Source organism: Gymnogyps californianus, chromosome 12 (assembly GCF_018139145.2).
Source record: "Gymnogyps californianus isolate 813 chromosome 12, ASM1813914v2, whole genome shotgun sequence".
Lineage (NCBI taxonomy): Eukaryota > Metazoa > Chordata > Aves > Accipitriformes > Cathartidae > Gymnogyps > Gymnogyps californianus.
Window position 1 is genome coordinate 11,196,246 of NC_059482.1, and position 20,033 is coordinate 11,216,278.

A 20,033-nucleotide genomic window follows, 5' to 3' on the forward strand; every position below is an offset into this window, starting at 1 on the left:
AACCAAACGCTTCCAATGTTCTACGTATATCGAAAAGCATCATCCCGTTTCCGAGCTTGTGAGAGCTGCCTGCCTGCGCCTTCGGCGGGAGCGGGACGTGCCCAGCGCTCGGCGGGTACTGGGCGCCTGGTCCCGCTTGCAGGCAGCCCCTGCTGACCTCGGGGGAGGCTTGGCCTGAGTACGAGCAGCAGAACTGGGCCCCTGCGTTTCAATGTAAACGTGGGTGAGGTGTTCGCCTGTCCCCCCTGGCTGAGAGGTAAGGAACAAGGAACGGAGAGGGTGCGCCGACAGACAAGCGCTCGCTCAGCTGCTGCTAGTGCCAGCTCTCCCTGTTCAGGAGGGCAGGACCAAAGTGTGTCTAGGATACAAACAAGAAGCTAAACAGATTATTTAAGGATACTTTGAACTTAAAGTGAACTCAATGTATGAAAGTAATAAATAAAACACTTTTTTTTTTTCCTTTTTGTAAGACATGGCTACATCAAGCTGAACGGAGCAAAAGGCCGGAGGAGACGCAATCAAAAATTCTCACCTCTTTCAAACAACATGGGAGATACAGTGAGTGTTCCACCCTACTTGCTTATTTTTGATCATTTACTTTACAGAAATGTTTATGGCATGAAGTACTGTATAAGAAATGTGCATACACAAATACATGACAATTATACGTTAAGTTCTTTACAATATTAAATGTATAATATACAATTCTACAGATATCTTACATACAAAGGTGAATGTTGTGCCATATATTCAAATATGGCAATGCCTAGCAACTTTAGAATGTCGTACAAGTATAAAACCACAAAATAAAATAACTTTACAACTCTTTTAAAGTAGACAGATTTGCTCAACTGTTCTGCTAAGTTAGCAGGCCAACACCTATCGGCTAAGATTTCCAGAAGAGATTTCTGAGTTGGGTAGCCAAGGTCAGAAAACCTGCAGAGGTCTGATTTTCCACAGACGGGTATCCAGCCCTTTTCCAAAAATGAGACCCCTGCCTAGATTGTACCTTGGCTAGTCAGTACAGCTCATCGCTTTTGAAAATACTACACGATTGTTTTCTTTTGCCTGATCGTAATCATTTGGCGTTAAAGAATTGTTGACCACTTAATACTCTGTCCCTTGTTCTATATGGCCATATTTATGCATCTAGAAAGAGTTTAATTAGAATTCAGCATCTACAACAGTGTTCTATAAATTAACGTGGGAGAAACTAAATTGTGATTAACACATGAATTAGTTACTGAGGACCCAATCATGCTAAACAGCAATAAACAGGATTTAGCAGAATGCTATTTATAACCTTGCACCTGCAAGCATGGTGCTGTCTCCTGAGTTAGGAAGCCCTGCAAGTCAGAGTCGATACCGATTCACGGAAGGAGCAGTAACCTCCTGCAGACAGCGGGCTTCGTTAAAGAGAAAATTACACAGATAGAGGGCAGCTACAGAATTGGTATTTTAATAATAGTTTAAAATAATAGAGGAAAAACAATCTAAACAAAAGGTGGCCTGCTTTCATCAGACAATGGCAGTAGAGGGCTTTAACATCTTTTTGCAAAAATTCCAGACCCATAAAGAGTAGGCTTGTCCAAAATTCTTAACATTTCCTCCTAAATGTGGGCTTATAACATGGTTAGTAAATGGGTAACAAGGGGTGGCAGAGCTTGCTTGGCAGAACCATGCTTCTTTGATGATACAAAACTTAACAGTTTCTGAGTCAAAACAAGACTGGCTTTAAGAGAACTACAGCTCCACATTAGGTATGTGACCCTTGTGTGATGGTGGATGGCATGTTGTTTTGTGCTTCCAGATCCCTACTTCTGCAAATATTGCCGTAATCAGCCTTGTCAAATTTTCTGTCGCCTTTTTGTTTCGTTTGTGTGGGGTTTTTTAGTACTAAGCACCAGTTGACTGTAAATCAGTCCTTTTCTGATTCTGGATTCTGTCCACAGAGAGACATTTCAGCTGGAAATGTTGTATAAAAATAAGCCATTTGCTAGCATGAGTGAGTACAATCACAGAAGTGTAATGTAACGTATGGAGGTGTAAAGTACGTCTGATATGAAGGAGGTGCGGCAGTCAGGGAAGATACTCAGTGCAGTTTTTAGTGTACCATCTTCCTCTCGGAGGCGCCCACTCCCACGCGTCGCAGCATCGGGGTATCGTTGGAAAGGCTGTCAGAACCGTTTCTCCTGCTGATCTATTCAAACTGCTTTCATTGGTCTTTCTGCAGAAGTCCAGTCTAGAGTCAGGGATTTATGAAGCTTTGCCTTTTTCACCACCACAGCTGTTCAGCCCAAAGTACATTCCCAGCAGGCCTGGTACGCTGAGCATGCTCAGGAATTTCATCGTGAAAAACGGACAACTGGTTTTTCAAATGCATTTCATGGCTGGCTATGTTGACAGGTAGTTTCAGAATACCACTAATTGGCAACATAAAGTCAAAATCTGTTTGCTAATACTGTTTTGCAAATCCTTAGTGTTTCACATAAGGGACTATTAAACACTTCTACGGTTACAAAGGAGTACAGGTGAGGTCTAGTCCAGGGGCTCCTGTTTTATTCTGATTGTTGGGGTAGGTTGTGGTCGTCTGTCTTCGCGACACAGCACGTATTCACTGAACTGAGAGGAATCCACCCCACCACCGCAGGAAGCTGCCACGTTAAATCCCTTCTGAAATAATCTTTCGAGCACCTGCAATGTGGGGAAAGAAATCAGATTAATATTTAGCAAATTTTAGTGATAAAAGCATTCAGGAGCCCCAGATCTGAATGACAGATTTAGTCTTTCGAGTTCTCATTGAATGAATATTATTCAGCTATAATTCTATAACTTATTCTTAAATGACTACACTGTGATTAAAGTCTTGCTCTCAGCAAACCTCTGTAGAAAACAAAAACTAATCAAACAAATAAGCACTCTGCAGAGCAGCTCAGTACATTATATAGTAAAATACTGGACTGTGGTGATATTGATGCTCTCTCTTACTGCTTATAGAAAGCAACATCGGGTTTAAGTCGTAATAAAAAGTGCCCATTATTCATTAGTAATATGAACAGTCTTATAGAAAGGGGCTGAAAACATTTCTCAGCTCTTCCTCGGCAGAGATGAGAAAGTATTGGGAGTCAGAGTGACGCTTCACAGAAATCGCAGCTGTGATTTTCCCTCGCTGGAAGGGAGCGCTGCTTTTAGCAAAGTATGGCAGGGACAGGATGTGGAGCCAAGACAGGGACAATAAGGAAACGTTCTGGCCCAAGAAAGAGGTTAATTTGTATTGCCCAAATATGTATTTTCTCTTTCTCCTTCTAAAGAAAAGTTGGTACAATTTAGATGCATGAATTTAAGGAACCCAGAGGCAACTTTAATTTCTGAGACTGTCACACAACACATTACCCCAGGACATACTGATCTTGGCAATATGATCGGGGCCATGTTTTCACATGCGTGAGCGTGTTGATATACGGCTTCCCAGCAGAGCAGGACGCACACAGACTTTTCTCAGCGTTAGGTGAGAGCATCTGCCACCTTCAGCAGATCTGCAATGCAAGACCCACCGGAGGAGATGCCATGCTCCCTCCCTGCTGCTGGCGGCTCTCCTGAGTCCAGGGCAGCAGCGTGGAAAAAAGGTTCCTGTGTTTTTCTCTACTGATAAATACCATCAAGGGGAGCAGCCTGTACTGTCCTGTAACAGTCTCCCCCAAGGCACCGCTTCCATTGCTACAGCACATGGGCCCGCGGTGCTGAGAAGCGAACCTGATGATTTACTAAACCTGATGAACTTGGTAACACCAGCATCCCCATGTGACAGCCATCTGCCACCCACAATGACAGGGAGTAAGCTATTTAAAAACTTGTTCACTCAACCTAGAGAACTGTCTAAGCAATATACCCACCTTCAGACGGAGTCAACTCATACACTTTCACGGGTTTATGTTACAGAAAAAATTTTCTTTCTTTTTTGGTGTTACTAGCCCTGTGAGCACTTCAGCAGTTACACCTACTGCAGTAGGACTTCAAAGTCTTACGTTTCAAGGCCCAAGCTGACTATGTTAAAGATCTGCACACCCGACTGCTGCCCTCGCCCTCACACACAGACCCACGTGAGGCCACGGCGCATTTCTTAGTGCACCATTTCTTTTGCCTGAATGTTGGCTTTGCTTTCTCCAGAAACATCAGTTTGGAGCCATTATTAAGGGTCACTGATTTCAAAAGGCCAACTGTATCCAAGGTGGTACTGCAGTGCAGCGCAAACCATGGCAGCAGCATTTGCTGGTTTTAATCCGTGGGAACCCTCCTTTGAGGGTGCCTGTGTTACCCATCTGCGTTTTAATCCATGGTTTGGGTTTTTAGTGGTAACTAAAACCTTGTACTTGCTACCCTGACTGCTAAGGACAGGCAAAGGAAAGGAGCTGCTCTAGCACAGCTTTGCCTAAGCCATGCCAAATCTGCTGGAAATCAACGTGCCTGAGGAGCTCTGCCTGGCCTTGGGACACAGGGACTTAATGTTCTCAGAAAGTCACATCTGCCAAATCTCACTGACTTTTGCCCTGATTTTTATATACTTTATACTGTAAGAAACTTGTAGAACTGAAAGATCAAAAAAGCACTCCAGTGTATGGAAGAAAAACGAACCTGGAGAGATTAAAAGAAGGGGCAGGAGAGTGGGTTATCAAAATATATTTTTAGGAGAGAGAGAGAGAGAGAGAAAGCTTACAACTCCCTTATTTGTCCAGGCTGTATGCAGCCTGTAGAACAAAGACGGGGTGCAGACACTAACACTTGTTCCTGCTCAAGGAGGAAGGCAGGAGTTTGAGAGGGAAGGAGGAATAAGACATCATCAGACTGCTGTTTCACAGGCTGGAGTGTATTTTGACTGTATTATGTATCCCTGTTCCTAGACCCGGCAAGATGAAGATGAGGCAACCCAGCCACGGGAAAGGAGGCTTCTTCTATTTAACTGGATAGCGAAACAGCGGATTGACAGGTAAGATTTCAGAGAGAGACGTGACTTCAAAATCCTTGCTAAAAACTTTTTAAAATCAATTTGCTTGTAAGACAAAACAAGCACGGGGGTGCCCTTGGCTTGCCTCGGTCCAAAGCTATGGAAGGCTGCATGTTAACATAGGACTTTTCTTTACCGAGCCAGCTCTCTGCAAACACACAATCCAGGTAGACATTACACCGTAGAGCACTGCATGCAGAACAAAGCGATTCATTTTTGCTACCTACACGCTCAAAGGACAAGACTGCAGGCTATAATCTAGTGTTAAAAACCTTGGTATCATCAGTTTTCTCAGCAAGAAACAAAACAGGCCAAATCCTGTAAACAATGCAGAGAATGTTTAAATATTGTAGAGTTTTAAGTGTAACTTGGATGAGGTTGAGCTCAGGTCTATGGAGAAAGGCTCCTAAAAGCTGCTCCCATGTGTGCTGAGCGCTGGTTTGTATGCACCAGTGCGTGCACAAGACTAAACGGCATGTTGAACATGAACAGATTTAAGTGCCATTTAGTGAATTTGGCTCTACACACATTACTTTTTCTGAACGTAAGATACAGACAGAGGGAAATGAGTAAGCATCTCTGAATCAAATCAGAGCTACTTTCCTGTAAATCTTCAAAGAGGATATGCCAAAAAGTGAGTATCAGCTGTGATTCTCCTACATACAGGGAGACACACACACAATATTAAATAGAGGATTTGTGCTAGGATTTAATATACTCTGTCTTCCAGTATTCTGAGCACATCTGATTTTGTTGGAAGGTTTTCCAAATAGAAACATGATACTTTCACTTATTGCATTTCATTTAAATTTTGCAGGGTACAGATGAATACGTTCTTAATTATGAAGACTCAATGTTCAACATATACAAGCATCACAGAATTTTCTCTAACGTAAGCTCATGTATCTCACCAGAACCTGTTGTGAGGAGTTGAAAAAACAGTGTCAGTCTTAAGAAAACTCTATACCTATATGTAATTACAAATGGGCATTAAATTAAGAGCTACCGTATTTTTTTGGCTACCACTACCTACTCAATGTTGACATTCTTTGTTTTATATGCACAGTTCTTGACACAAAACATTTTATGAAAATATTTCCCAAAGATCCAAAGAATTTATAAATATTGCAATTGTGCTACTAAATATATTCAGCAGGGCATAGGGAGACAAAAGTGATGTATCTCAGCCAAGAGCAGGCAGACTTACTGTGTCACTCTGAGATTCTTTGGAAATGATTCTGCTCTTCCAACCACTCCTCCTCCTAACCCATCTCCCTTAAGTCTGTGCATTTGCTTCACTGTACTTCCAACTTCTGACTTCATATTGTTTTGCCAAAAAGTCCTGGGAAGGGGAAGGGCAGCGCCTATGCGCTGACCAGAGTCCATCAGAGCCAATGATAATTAGATGCTGATTTCATCAGCCTTTGGTCTCAGAAATGCATCATTTTCCAGAAAGTGTTTGAAAACACTTTCTATTAATTATATAGTAAAATGATGTAATTTAGTAAAATGATGTAATTTAATAATATTATGTATACTGTAGACTCTTTGTCAGAAATTCTTTTTTCACAACATGAACTTGCAAAGAAACTCTTCAATTCTGTCTGAATTTTGACTGAATTCAAAACACATTCAAATAATAACAATAATTAGCATTCAGCTTTTACTACAAGCACGTCTCCTACCAGTACGCCACTTTGGATAAAATAGAGCCAAGTGCTAAGCCATGTGGGCATCCAGCACTTTGACTGGCTGCTCGCAGCACTGAGCCCATCAGTGGCTCACAGTGACCCTTCATTGTTTCAGTTATTCTAATTTCTTGCATGTATCTAACTGTATCACATGGACAGCGTGGCTGAGACACAAACACGCTTCCCTATCCACTTACCTTAGCTAAACTGCAGCTGCTCCCTTCTCCACCCAGCACAGTGATGAATTCAGCACTGTTCCCACTGCCAGCAAACGGATCTGCCTCCAACCCACCTCCACCCTTCTATTTTTGGGGCAGCCCACTCTAAACCTTGCCAAATGTGAAATTACTAAGGACTGTGCAAAATTAACCACAGGTATCGGACTGTTAAAGTTCAACCAAATAAAACACCTGGGAGTCTTGAACCAAAAATCACCAAAAATAGCTGGGTTTAGAATGGTTTCAGACAAAAGCCTCTATTAGTGCATGGTGCACCAGGGAATGCTGCCCCAAGGAGGGAGGTGTCACTGACAAATGCAGGTTATTAAAATGACTCCATCCACCTTTACATATTCTGGTAACTGCAGGTCTCCCGAAAATGTGGTCAACTGGCAGCTTGGGAGATGGAGGGCGCCTCAGCTTGCTGTGTAATAACACCACAGGTAAGCAAGGGCTCTAGGTTCTTGCCCTCCCTTGCTATTACGCCGCCCTCCCCAACCTGTCTGGCCAGCCTGTCCCATGGGCCAGCTCTTCTGTGGGTATTTGCCCACAGGGAAGTTTATCAAGACCACTAAGGCATTTCCCACAGCCCAGTTAACGTCTGCAGCCACAGCCTGTCTGCAGGGGACCGTAACTTTGGAAATATTCCCCTATAGGCTGATTTCACTTTCCATAATACAAGTATTTGCAGCATATTTTAAAGGCATACATGCAAAAACCAAGAGCTCTGTTTTGCCTTTGTTAATTAAGGCACAGGTTAACAGCATCATCCACACCGTTCCTTCTCCGCAGCCCAAGGACAGCTACAACACCAAAGCTTTGGCCGCAGTGGCGGTGATCCCTTGTGAAATGGCATTTTTTGCCCGTAAGGCTGCCGCCTAAACACAAGCCACATATTTATTTCCGCTACCATCCACCTATCTGTCCCGTTATCTTCTTTTGTTTCATATGTTTAATTTTAAACCTAATGTCAAAACTCTGAGTATAAAATGAAATACATTTTGTTTAAAATACTCTGGGCAATTTTTATAGAACATCCTTTTGAAAAAAAAAAGTGCAGAGATCAATTTTTTTAAGTCCATCCTGCAGGCACCATCATTTAATTATGAGTGAGACATAAATTATGCATTTACACATTGTTGCATTTTCTATAAAATGGTGTGGAGATTTTTTTTTTTTTTAGTTTTTGGAACTCTCTCTTTCTTCCTGGGGGCACTTTGGAGGAAAAAAAACCTGCTGCAGGCTATACATTGATGAAAAAATTAGCATTTATCAGTATAACACCATTATGAGACCAGCATGGCATGAACATACACAAAATCTAAATCTATTTTTCTGCTTAGACTTAGGAAAACCTGAAAGACTGTGATCTCACCAGGCAGAAAATGTCTCCTTGCAGTATAAGCAGTGAAAGTAATTGGGCAGAAGCAAATAATTTGCATATAATTGAACAAGAAATAATAAAAAACCACCCCAGCAAATAGATGAGCCAGCACCAAAAGGCCATTACCTGCACTGAATTCAACCGGCAGTATCCGTTCAAAGGAAACCTAATAACGTGGGTAGGGTCCTGGTTCCAGCCTGCATTTACGGAGTTGCACATGACGTCCCCAGTCTCCGGGAAGATCTCTTCTATTAAAGCTTTCTCCCCGCTCAATGCAATTCTTTCCCCCAGATCTGGAGTCACTCTTACGACCAAGCAGTCACAAGGCTGGAAATGTTTCCTTTGTTCCTTCTCTTGTTTCCATCGCTCAAGTTCCTTAATCATTGGCTGCAGCTGGTAATACTTTGCTTCTTCATATAAAAGATTAAAGTCCTGGGAAAAAAAAAATGAGAGGGAGAGAGAGAAACTAGAAATGCTTATAGTTCTCTTTTAAAAATGAGTATTGTTCCTGTTTGACCTACTTAGGCTTATGTATTGTCAGCAAGAGTGCAAAGGCAACAGGTATCCACATACTTTGTCTTCATCTTACACCTACACAGAAAACCACACTGTGTTAGTGTTGAATCTATTTGAGCTGACCGTGAAGTTCCCATTGCACTGAATTATTCTTTCATTTATAATCCCACAAGCTCAATGCCAGAAGGCTTTACTTTTGGATTAAGAAATCAAAATAACTGGTTGCAATAAGCAAAGTCTGCTGATGTAAGAGAAGATGTCCTGAGCCCTAATCTTCACTCTTGGCCTCAGATACTCATTTCTGATCTTACAACAGAAGATCTCGGGCTTCGCTGTCACCTCTTGCACACACGTTACAAGATGGAGATGTCAGTTCAGCTTCACTTCTCACCTGTCTTTGCTGAGTCTGAAATTCACTACAGCAGCTCAGCTGCTCCCTGCATTTCATGATTATTCATGTATTTAAAGCATACTTTGGAGCCTGGTGAATTACGCTGAGGTAGTGACCATCCTGCTGGCTGGGAGCTCAGCTGTGCACTCCCACAACTTAAAAGAAACAGTTCTTCCCAGCCATTTGTCCATCACCTCACTTGGGCTTTGGGCAACTCAAATTCCCAATTTGATGCAATTCCCAGTTCATTGATTGAGATGTCTTCTGTACATCCTCATTAATAACTTTTCATCAGATTTCTAACAGATCTTCCCACCTCAGCTTAAAAGCATGAGAGTACGTTGAGGCAAAGGGTGTCAGCAGCCCCCCCGACCCGAGGAGGCAGCAGTGCCCACCAGACCAAGCCAGAGAAGAAAGAGAGGGGGAAGCACTCGGCAGGCAGTTTGCTTACACTGGCCCCACCGCCTTCTTCAGCCTCCTGAAGGGAAGAGGAGCAACAAGAGCACAGCACCAGCTCCTCTCTGCAAAAACCTGCCGTTTGCTTTCCTGGCTCTTACGCCTGTTTACAGATGGAAATGCTGCACCGCAGGTACGCTACGTGACTTTTGTGGAGTATGCTGTAGGTCAGACCTGGACATAAAGGCCAGTTCACCACCACTGCAATGAAATGAAATGAAAAATCACAAGAGTGAAATGACTGGAATCATTTGGACTGGAAAGAAGGGCCTGAGAAGAAGTAATCAAGAAATGGGCACCAGAATTACATGAAAAATAACAGCAGCGCTGCTGCTCCAGGACTCAGGGAAGAGGGGGAATCAAAGGCCAATGAACATGCAGCACAAAAAGGTGCGACTCTTCATAGCAGCTTGGAATTAACCTGTAAAATCTGCTGCTGCAGGATATTACTGAATGAAAGCAGTTAGCTGTGTTCAAATTTGGCACCACAGACCCACCGCCAGTAGTGGAGAGGTGCTCCTTAACCCCAGGGCTGCCTACAGCCTGGAGATGTATGAATATTCACAGTGACACCGGCAAGGTTATCACGTTACAAAAGGGACATCCGATCCTTTACATCTCTTTGATGTCCGTTAAGGCTGGGACAATGCGCACACCACTAAGGGAGAAAAAAGGACCAGAGAAGGTGCAGAGAGGAAAGAGTGATAAGAGCAAGCGGGAAGAAATGAGGGCAACAAACACACTCACAGGAAGTAGCTGGAAGATGAAAAACAACAGGAAGATTAAAGAAGAAATCATATAGAAAGCATGCTGCAAACAACCGGAGTTGGGAACAAGCCAGACGAAGAGGCGTGGAGACTGGCTGCATTACCTGGTCTCAGGTAAGACAGCATCAGCCCCAAAGCCTTGTCCCCTGATGGGAAGGTATTTTCCCCCCTCCCCAAAATCAGCGCTCTCTGCTGAACCATTACTGCTTTTCTCTGTCTACTGGTGAAGCTCCATGGTTACTGCGCATGGGATCGGTTTAAACCTACAGGGAGCAGTGGCCTAAATTAAAAAACAACCCCTGCCCCAAACTTTCTGAAATCTTCTTTGTGCAGGACACTGGAGCAACACAGTGCACCACCTAACTGTGTTCATTACAGAGTTGTGTGCAGGGGCCTATCAAACGTTCACTGGGCATCTGCTAGTCCCATGTATCTCTTTTTTGAGCAAAGGAAAACATGCAATGCTAAGGAAAAATGTAATGCTGTAGAGTGAACAGAAGCATCAAGTGCTTACTGAAGGCAATGGAAAGTCTCCTGCTGTTTTCAGTAGGTCCTGAAAAACTAGTTTTAGAATACCTGTGTTCATGGTCACTATAAAATAACATTATTTGTAAGGTCAATCAAGTGAATATGTGCTAAGAAAACTCAACAGTAAAACCTAGAAGAGGTGGTACAGCGATATAAAAAACAGTCCTTCATTTCTGAAGGCAGAGAGAGGTACAGTGCTCCTGAGGCTGGATGCAAAGCCCATTACATTCAGGAGAGTCTTTCTGACTGACTTCACTGGGCTTTGGACTAGGCTGACAGTATCCCAAATCCAGCACCCCTGGGCCAAAACAGTAATGCCATAAAGCAAACAAAACCAGGATCACACCACCTCTACCTCCCCTACAGCCAGCTATTAGCCCACCGCATCAAATGCAGCTCTTTAGTGACTCCTGCTAGCATTTATTTGTCCTAAAATAAACAAGATAAATTTTATATTCTGATATAATTTTGTGGTAAGACAACCAGTTTTCAAATGAAACAGCTCTTTCACTACTGTTCACAGAACGATACAGCCACACTTCAGAAGGCTGTGTGGAAATCAGGGCTGTACTGGAGCATCCCACGCTCTGTGGGATGAGGTGTGCACCTGGTCATAACTGCCTGGGTTAAGCCAAGGTGTTTGGGTTAGTTTCTAAAATAAGACTCTCATCTCTGTGTCCATTCCACACTTGGGTTGAGCACAAATATGCTGGAAAGGGTTCTGCACCTGCAAGAAGGGGTTTGTAACAGAAGCTGGGAATCTGAGGCGTGCTGGTGCGAAGAGGCAACATGCACGTGCGGTGTTAGGGAGTCTGGGCACCTATTATCAGGCAGTGGCAATAAAGGGAATTTGTTGCACTGTAACAAGTAGAGGGGATAAAAAAGTGTCTTCTGCTAGGCAAGAGAAAATTCATTGCTGTCCACTAGTGACAGCCCTGGGAAGGGACACCTTCCGTGACCCCCCACTCCACATACTGCCTGCTGCCCCACCAGCACAGCCTGCTCCACCGCCCTGACCCGCTCTGGCTCCTGTAACAGGACATCCGGTGTTTCTGCACGGAGTGCCTTGGGCACTGCTAAAGAATTTGACAATGTATTTAGGGAGGGAAGAGGATTTTGCAAAACCAGGAAAGAAGAAGGAATGGCTCACAGCGTGGGCGTCCAGTTCTCTAAAGCCTGTGCTTGGGCAGGGTAATGACACACTGCTAAGTACACAATCTTCTCGTTCAGGTTTTATACACCGTTTGGAGTATTGTGCATCTGCGACCAGACTGGAAGCGATACCCAGCTCTGGATTGTCTACACAGGATGCTCAGGATGCCCAGGTAATACTGACATAGGTATTTCCACCCTTGCACTGTAGATATAAAATCCTACCCTCATGATTTGCAAAAGTTTAACATGAAACATGAAGTAGAAGAATTCAACCCACAAGGGACCCTGCCAGGGAGATGCCACAGGAGCTGCAAGAAAACATTTCCATGCTGCTCGTTTTGATAAGTTACCAAAGGCAGATGCAGACACGCATCTTGCTAGACCTATCCAGAAGAGGCACATTTCGCTGAAACAGGCACGGGAGTAGCTACAGGGTGTTAACTGCCTATCACAGTGGCAAAGTGCACACAGTTTCATTGAAACTCGGCCTCAGAGCAGCCTGGTACAGCTTCTCTCCCACGTGTACGCTGATACATGCATACAGATACTGTACCCTCTCTCTCACGGAGGCTCCAGCCCTGGTGTCAGTGCAGTGTTGCTGAGCAGCAGGCAGCATCCCGCAGCAGATTTTGTATGGTATCCAGGAGTTCCTTGTCCTGCAGGACTAATGATGCATCTCCCATGTCTTCTAAGGATTATTTCCCTACCTTCCCAACTTCTTAACAGCAGTGTACCTTGTGGCAGCACAGCCCAGAGTCAAGCACTGTGTATGGTAGCCAATGGAGCTGTTTGTGTTTAGCCAAGGAAAATCGCTTTACTCCAAAGGTGATTCCCACAGCCAACGTCCCTGCTCACGAGCAGGGTGCTCCTTGCTACACTGAAAGGGCAGATGAACAGTCCAGCCCCTGATTTTGCTGTAAAGTACCACAAAAAGCTTTCATGAGCTACCATGAGCCTTCAACTTCTTGTGGCTGTTGTAGGAACTAGTGGGGAAGTTCTGTCAGGTCACCTGGAAAAGGGAGCAGAAAGCCAGGTGGGATGCACACAGCCTTTCTCCATCCACAACTTCTGGACAACATTTAGATCTCATGGGAAAGGTAAACAGATCTTTCAAAGACACAGCTTTTTGCCTTTCACAAAATAATTTTCTGCTCATGATTCGGTAGAAAAGCTTTTTTTCTGGTGGATTTCACGTTGGCTAAATTCTGCAGTCACCTCTGACAAGAGTGACATCTTCCTGGGGAGGAGACGGGAAGTGTGACTGCAAGGCCAGTTGTGCTGCTGTTTCGACATCAGTGCCAGTGGGTCAGTAAAGATCTACTAACTACGGGCAGAGACAGCCAACAGAAACTGTAAAACCATGTCTCCTGTGAACCTGATGTTGTTCTCTCAGTACTAAAGAGGTCCTTCATTTTTGTACCTAATGTTGACTCCTGAACAGGGTGAAATGGCTCTTTCTGCCCATTTTTCACTTGTTATTCTTTGTTATATGAAACAACAAACTGTCATCCTGACTCAATGTTTCTTTTATATTTTAGTGCTGTGAAGATCTGACTCCTGGCTACAAGAGAAAGTTGCTCACTTCTATGATGACAACGGCACCATTTGCTAAGGTCAGTTTGAGAGCACTTAAAATTAGATGCAAGCACACTAATTTTAAAATGATACTAATAAATTAGCCTGTCAGCCTTGTGGTTCCAGTGCTACAGGTGACCTCTATAATCCATATGAAACTCAGATGTCCTGTGCATTTGTGCTCCTCCCCTCCTTAAGATGGAGCAATAATAGACACATTACCTACATCTATTTTTGTTTGATGATCTCTAAGCAGGGAGCGAGTCTCAAATAAGTAGGTACGATGGGTCCTGGTTTTGCGTGAAGTTATGTACTGGCAGTGAAGGGGACAGATGCTGCTCATAAATGTCCTGGGGAAACACCTCTGATGGCAGGGGGAGATCAAGGCAGAGTATTTGGGCTGCAGAGGAGGGGCAGCTCCTGTGCCAGCCACCCCCTAACCCAGCAGCGTGGCAGACCGGAGGGTGCTGGCTCCACACTCTGCTCGAGGACATTTGTTGCTCAAGGTGTCGTGGTCCCACGCGCGGGACTCTGAACTGGTGCAGGAAGAGGGAGCTGTAAGCAGCTCCGGGCTGCTCGCCATCACCTTGCTCAGCACAGGCTGGCTGCAAAGGAGAACCGAGCCAAACAACTCATGGTCATTTCTCAGCATCCCTCCTGTGGCTTAAAATCCTCCAAACCCAGGAAAATTATATGAACTATTAGAGTGTTGCTTTCAGCAGGGAGACCTGTCAGATACTAAACACTTTCAAGTTCTGGCTTATTAGTAGTTGGAAGTGTACTTAATATTCACTGTAAACACACCAGTCAGACTTGATAATAAAGAATCACTAGCCTAGGAACACATACTCCACTTTCTCTGCATTTCAGTGTTAACTTAGTCTAAAAACAACACTTAAATAGCAAACACAATAATGCTGGTGCGGTACTGGTACTGGTAACTTTCCAAAATAACCATCTGAGCAGCAATTCAAGTTGAAAAGCAACTTGGCTAAACCTTGAGGCTAATAAACTGCTTGATTAAATTAAGGGGTAAAAACTAATAAATATTCAAAACACTTGATAATGCTTTGTTTGACATAAAGAACATTTAATGCAAGTCTCACTGGAAAACCTGTCAGGTTTTATACCTTAAATAGAGTTTTGCATTTAGAAACACTGAGTGATTCCATTTGCTGCCTTTGATTATTGTCTTCTGTCACTTTAATCATGCTGGTAAAATGACACGATTTCTGTGAAGTCAAATCCGTTTACAATGCAGTTTTAATGTAGCTTTGCAGCGCATTCTTCTATGCATTTTTATTTAGTTACTCCCTACCTAGCAATGCTTTGCTTTGTTCTTGAGCCCTCATTAGCCTGGAGTTCGCTCTAAAGCTCTCCCAGGGAGGAACTAAATAAAATACAGCTAACCCTATGCAAAGAGATGGTCTGGAACAACGGACTGAGCCCGGGCACAGCGCTGGCTCTCCCGAGTCTCTCCCAGCCCTACCAGCAGCTCGCTGCACAGACAAGTCCTTGGCATCCACCGACACTCTCACCTCCAGGCTCTTATGGAATCCTGCTGGTTTTGTTTCACAGCACCTCTGAAATCTGGATGCCAGTCGAGGCTGAGATCAGCTTGAACTACATCTCTTCTACCCTCTCTTCTCACGCCTTCTTGTTCCACTAGATTGTCCAAAACGCTGCCGCTAAAGCATCTCTCTGGCATTTCACCTGTACCACTTCTCTATCCACACCCCTTTACTTGATCCATCTTACAATCCACAGGACTAGTCTGGTCTTTAGCTTCACTTCTACCTGTGTGTCTTCTCTCATTTCTCTGTAAAGAGTTTTTCTCACATCCACCCCTCAGTGCTCTGGCTCTCACCCTGCTTCACGGCACCCCAACCCACAGGCCAGCCTCCCCAACCTGCCTGCCGCTCCCCAGAAAGACCAGGGCTCAGGTCAGCCCTTCTGGGCTGGACCTCCAAAACCGCCCATGAATGCCAAAACTTCTCCCTGCCTTGGGACTAGATGGGTACTCCCATCGCACAGCACGTCTGCTCAACATTAACTATAAACACTCCCATGGCAGGGTCAAATACAATTATACTCATAACTTAGGCAAGAATGGCTTAGGAGTGGTTTGCAGCATGAGGATCAGCTGTACTCCAAAGCTAAAGTCACCACAGCAACCACAAATCTCGACTGACTCAGTCATGACTGGCCAAATTATCTTGCCTACCTAGTCCAACATGCAAAGTGAAATCTCGCTGCACGGCGCGGGAACTTTCCTCTCCAGCAACGCTCCACGTCCTCTAACTGAGCAGATCCCTGTTGCCATCCCAATTTATTCATCATTTCATCCTGGAGTTAGTGCTTTTGTTGAATCTTGTCATCTACAGTTTGGACACTTTTGTCTTCTAATTTTCATACATAAGGATGACAGTGTTGCAAGTTTCGTAAGTGCAAAGCCAAATAAACAAGGGTAGGAGGAGAGCATTTAAACAATCAGGATTTGCAAAGCAACAACCAGCGCCATTATTTCATAGAAAACATGTATTGCTTCTTAAAAAGCCCTCAGTAAATACCATCTCCCAAGAATATTTTGACATTCATAAATTGTGTAAAAGATTACTTCCTGAAATCAAAGTATCTGCATCGGTTTTATCTAACACAAATCCTCATGGGCTTGTTTAAGGGTGTTTCTTTTTTATACCAACAAGAAAAAGATTCATACAATTTAAGTCCTCTAAGTATCAAATGTAAAACATTTCTTTCAGATTCTGAGCATTAAACCCTGGTAAGTGCTAGTTGCTGATGTTGCTTCTTAATTGTTGTTATACCCTGATAAATAAGCTAAAAATGTGAGAAAATACAATTAGTTTAGAAAAACTGATTTAGCCATAAGCTTCATTGTTTAACTTTTTATGGTATCCATGACAACCATTGGTCCATTTATTAAATAATAGCATCCCTGGTGTAATACACAAGTACTAAAAATCCTAACAATAAACAGCAACATTTAGTTAAGTGTGTTTAGGTCAAGCACACAAACCAACCTGCACCAAAACAAATGACAGAATGGGAGGAAAAAATAGATTGCAGACTATAGCTTTCCTTACCTTGAAGTCATCTGGGAGCAGTAGCTTAGATGTCCTTAGGAAGCTTAATATATATCTGAAAATTTCACCATCTCGATCAATGAAATAATGTTGTTTTAAACTGTCCAAGACAATAGGCTCTGTGCCATTAAACAGACGACTTATTCTGAAAAAAGAAAAGAAAAGAAAAAGAAATGGGCAAAAGAGACAAAATCTCATTACACCCTCAGGGCTTAAGAACATCCAGCCAATTTAGTTGCATCAATTCAATGTGCATAAGGTAACACAGTATCTTAATTTGGTGACAAACAAGTGCACAAAGACAGATGCCTTGGACACGTGTGTGCGCCCACACACTCACTCACACAAAGCGCGTGTGCACAGACACAGGTGCACACACCAGCAGCAAGAGCCCTGCAGCTGCCCTGGCACTAAGCTCGTGCTGCCCTGAATCAGGGCTGCGAATTTGGCCCATGACCTCAACAAGGAAAGTGCCTATGAAACGCTCACCCTACGGCTGGCAGAGTAATTTTGGAGAGAACATGCATCACCAGCTCCGTTATACATCCCCTGTCCACCATGTCCTGCTAACGGAGAACCAGATGGTTACTCAGAGATGGGTTCCTGGCCATGAGCTTTTCCTCCAGCTTGGCTGTCATTTCGATCAAACACCATCAAAGCCTTTCCGTGCTAGAGGAGAGGCTGCCCATACACCGAGATGAGCTGTATAGACCTGTCAGTGCTGGATATGTGGCCATCCAACACTGAATGTTTTGGCAAACCAGCAACCAACGGCCCGTGCAGCATCTGCAGTGCTGCCTGTGGGACCACAGTCCCACCACCAGTAGTTCCGGGGATCAGAGTCTGGCAGAAGAAAGCAACGTGGCAAATCTTTTGTGAGCAAAGAAAAGGAAGCAAGACCTACGAGACGGGAGGATCAGCTGATTACAGGACCAAAATACCACATCAGCTACATCACTCCAGCTTTCTCCACGTCCTGAGAAGCGTGCTCTGCAGAAAGCAAACCGGGCATCTGCCTGGCTGCTGTTTCTCCTGCCTCTCCCCTCCAAATGCCTGGCTTCTCTCAGAATGCTTTGTCTTCCCATGAGAAATAACCCAGCTGAATATATGTTCTTGAAAGGAAAATCGCAGGAGACAGACAGCAACGACCTATTAAGTAATTGAGTCCATCTCTCTGACAGTGCAGCATTGTTCCCAACTGCAGAGTGTCTCGTGTTTCAAAGTCGAGTCTTAAATAACCCTGCCAGTGAGGACTCCTCCATTTCCCAGAGAGACTATCCTGCAGCCTGCTGGATTTCACTGTCGAGCCATCCCTTTAGACTCGGCCATGCAATCCCCCCGTGTCCCTCACTGAGACCAGGGCAGGGCTTTCCCCTGCCGTGGATAACAAGCTCACCAAACCCTGCCAAAGGCAATGGCCAGCACTACTGGTGAATGCCACAGCCGCAGCCTCACTGCCTCCCTCCCTCCAGTATCACCACCTGACCCCAAGCTTTCTGGCCCGGCAGCGAGGGGAGCGGATGTGAGACCACAGCCTGGCTGGGGAAGGCACGCACCCACCCCGGTGATGGGAAGGGGCAGGTTTGCTCCTCTGCCGCCGCCCGCAGTGCTGGTGCTTCCAGCTGCACCCCACGCCGCTTGCTTTGGGTTGTGGGTTCATGCAACACGGTGAGATTTGCTCTCCACAGCTGCACCTCAGTCTGATCTTCTAACTTGCTGATTTAGTTGCAAATTTCATTAACGTGCCGTTTATTTCTAAATTAACTGTGGAGATATTAAATAAAACTGGACTTAGCAACTCCCCACTGAATTCAGCTAAAAACCCTTCTGCCCTCTTAAGCAAGCTCCAGGTTTTACTGCCTGCTCTCGTGTCCATGTCAGCATTTAGCTAGTCTGAGTTACTTACAAGAATAACCAAATACTCCCCTAAACCCTAATTATAATACTTTTACTGTTTTTCTTCAACCTCTAGCTTTTCAATGGTATCAGAGAATACCATCCAGTTCATGCTGCAACATTTAATTTATATAATCCCAAGGTTCAGTAAGCCTCCAGTAATTCATTATTTTCTTTTTCATTGTTATTTTAGTGCTGTTTGCCTGAGATGGTTAAATATATTGCTTTGTACAGTGTTAAATTTTATTCCAGGAACACAGTTACTTTATTTCCTTGGACATGCACACGAGCCAGTTTGCTGTGCTGGGTTAGACTGAAAGCAGAGGAAACTGATAGAGCAGCTTAAGGTTCAGTACAGTACATCTACTGAGTAAATTTGCGTGGCTATTGAAAGTTTTGAGATCTTACACCTAAACAAGCTGGGCTGTGGCTTAAACCTCCTCCCCTTGGCTGCCCTTTCTCTGAGAAGTCTGCAAAAGCAAGGCGATGGCTGCTGTTCGGCTCCACCACGCGTATGGGGGAAAGTTTGCCAACAACGACAGGGCGCAGGGAAGACAGGGTACAAAATTTTAATGGGCCGCTCTTTAATGTAGTGAAGCATTTTTTTGGTAATGAAAACAAAACATGAATTTTGAGGCCTTTGTGGAGTGCCCTGAGCTGTATTTCTTCACCAGCAAAATTACTGCTGGGGAAAGAAACTTGCAGAGTGTTGAAAGACTTAACTGCCACCCCAAAAACAGAGTGATGAATAGTTTAAGGATTTATTTGACGTTTTAGGGGGCTGCTATGTTCCAAGAACCAACTTCACTGCAGCATGTTGTAACGCTGCGTGCAGAAAGCGCTCCTGCTTCTCCCTTCTCGCCAGTATAAACTGTACCTGTAGAAAGTCCATCAGAAAATGCAACGCTGTGAGAGCACAAAGTGAACTCAAATGGCAGCTTCGAAAGGAAAGTTCACCTGACAGGGTTACTCATCACTTGTGAAGCCATGGAAGAGAGCACAGTGAGCGGGGGCAGCTCCACAAGCCCCACCAGGACCCCATGTGCTCAGTGGATGGGTCTTGGGCGGCCAGAACGAAATGCCACACGCAGAAGCATGGAAGCAAACTGCGCGCAGGCTATCAGAGAGCCAGCAAGTCAGCAAGTACAAGGGGATGGGAATGGTTTTGCACTGTGCAAACTTGCTGATGTTCAATCAGAAATTAGGTACCAGTCTGGCTGGCAGCCTCAGGAAGCTGCTCCCTCCAACGCCCTGCCATGTGATGTGAGTCAAAGTCATGGGGAGTGGCTGCAGCTCTCAGATTGGGCAGTAGTTACCCCGAAAATGGTTGTTTTTATGAGCGGTCATGGT

The 20,033-nt window shown here is 44.4% G+C and overlaps 1 protein-coding gene across 3 annotated transcripts in view; it reads right to left on the reverse strand.

Moving 5' to 3' along the window:
- Nucleotides 1-105: 105 nt before the first annotated feature.
- KCTD15 (potassium channel tetramerization domain containing 15) overlaps nucleotides 106-20,033 on the reverse strand; it is a 44,787-nt gene continuing 24,859 nt past the window's right edge. For all 3 annotated transcript variants that reach the window (XM_050904167.1, XM_050904165.1, XM_050904166.1), the window contains exons 3-5: nucleotides 16,788-16,932; nucleotides 8,422-8,727; nucleotides 106-2,694 (exon numbers count right to left, since the gene is read on the reverse strand). In XM_050904167.1, coding sequence (XP_050760124.1) covers nucleotides 2,539-2,694; nucleotides 8,422-8,727; nucleotides 16,788-16,932 — 607 coding nt within the window. In that variant the 3' untranslated portion in view covers nucleotides 106-2,538. The remainder of the gene's footprint in view (nucleotides 2,695-8,421; nucleotides 8,728-16,787; nucleotides 16,933-20,033) is intronic.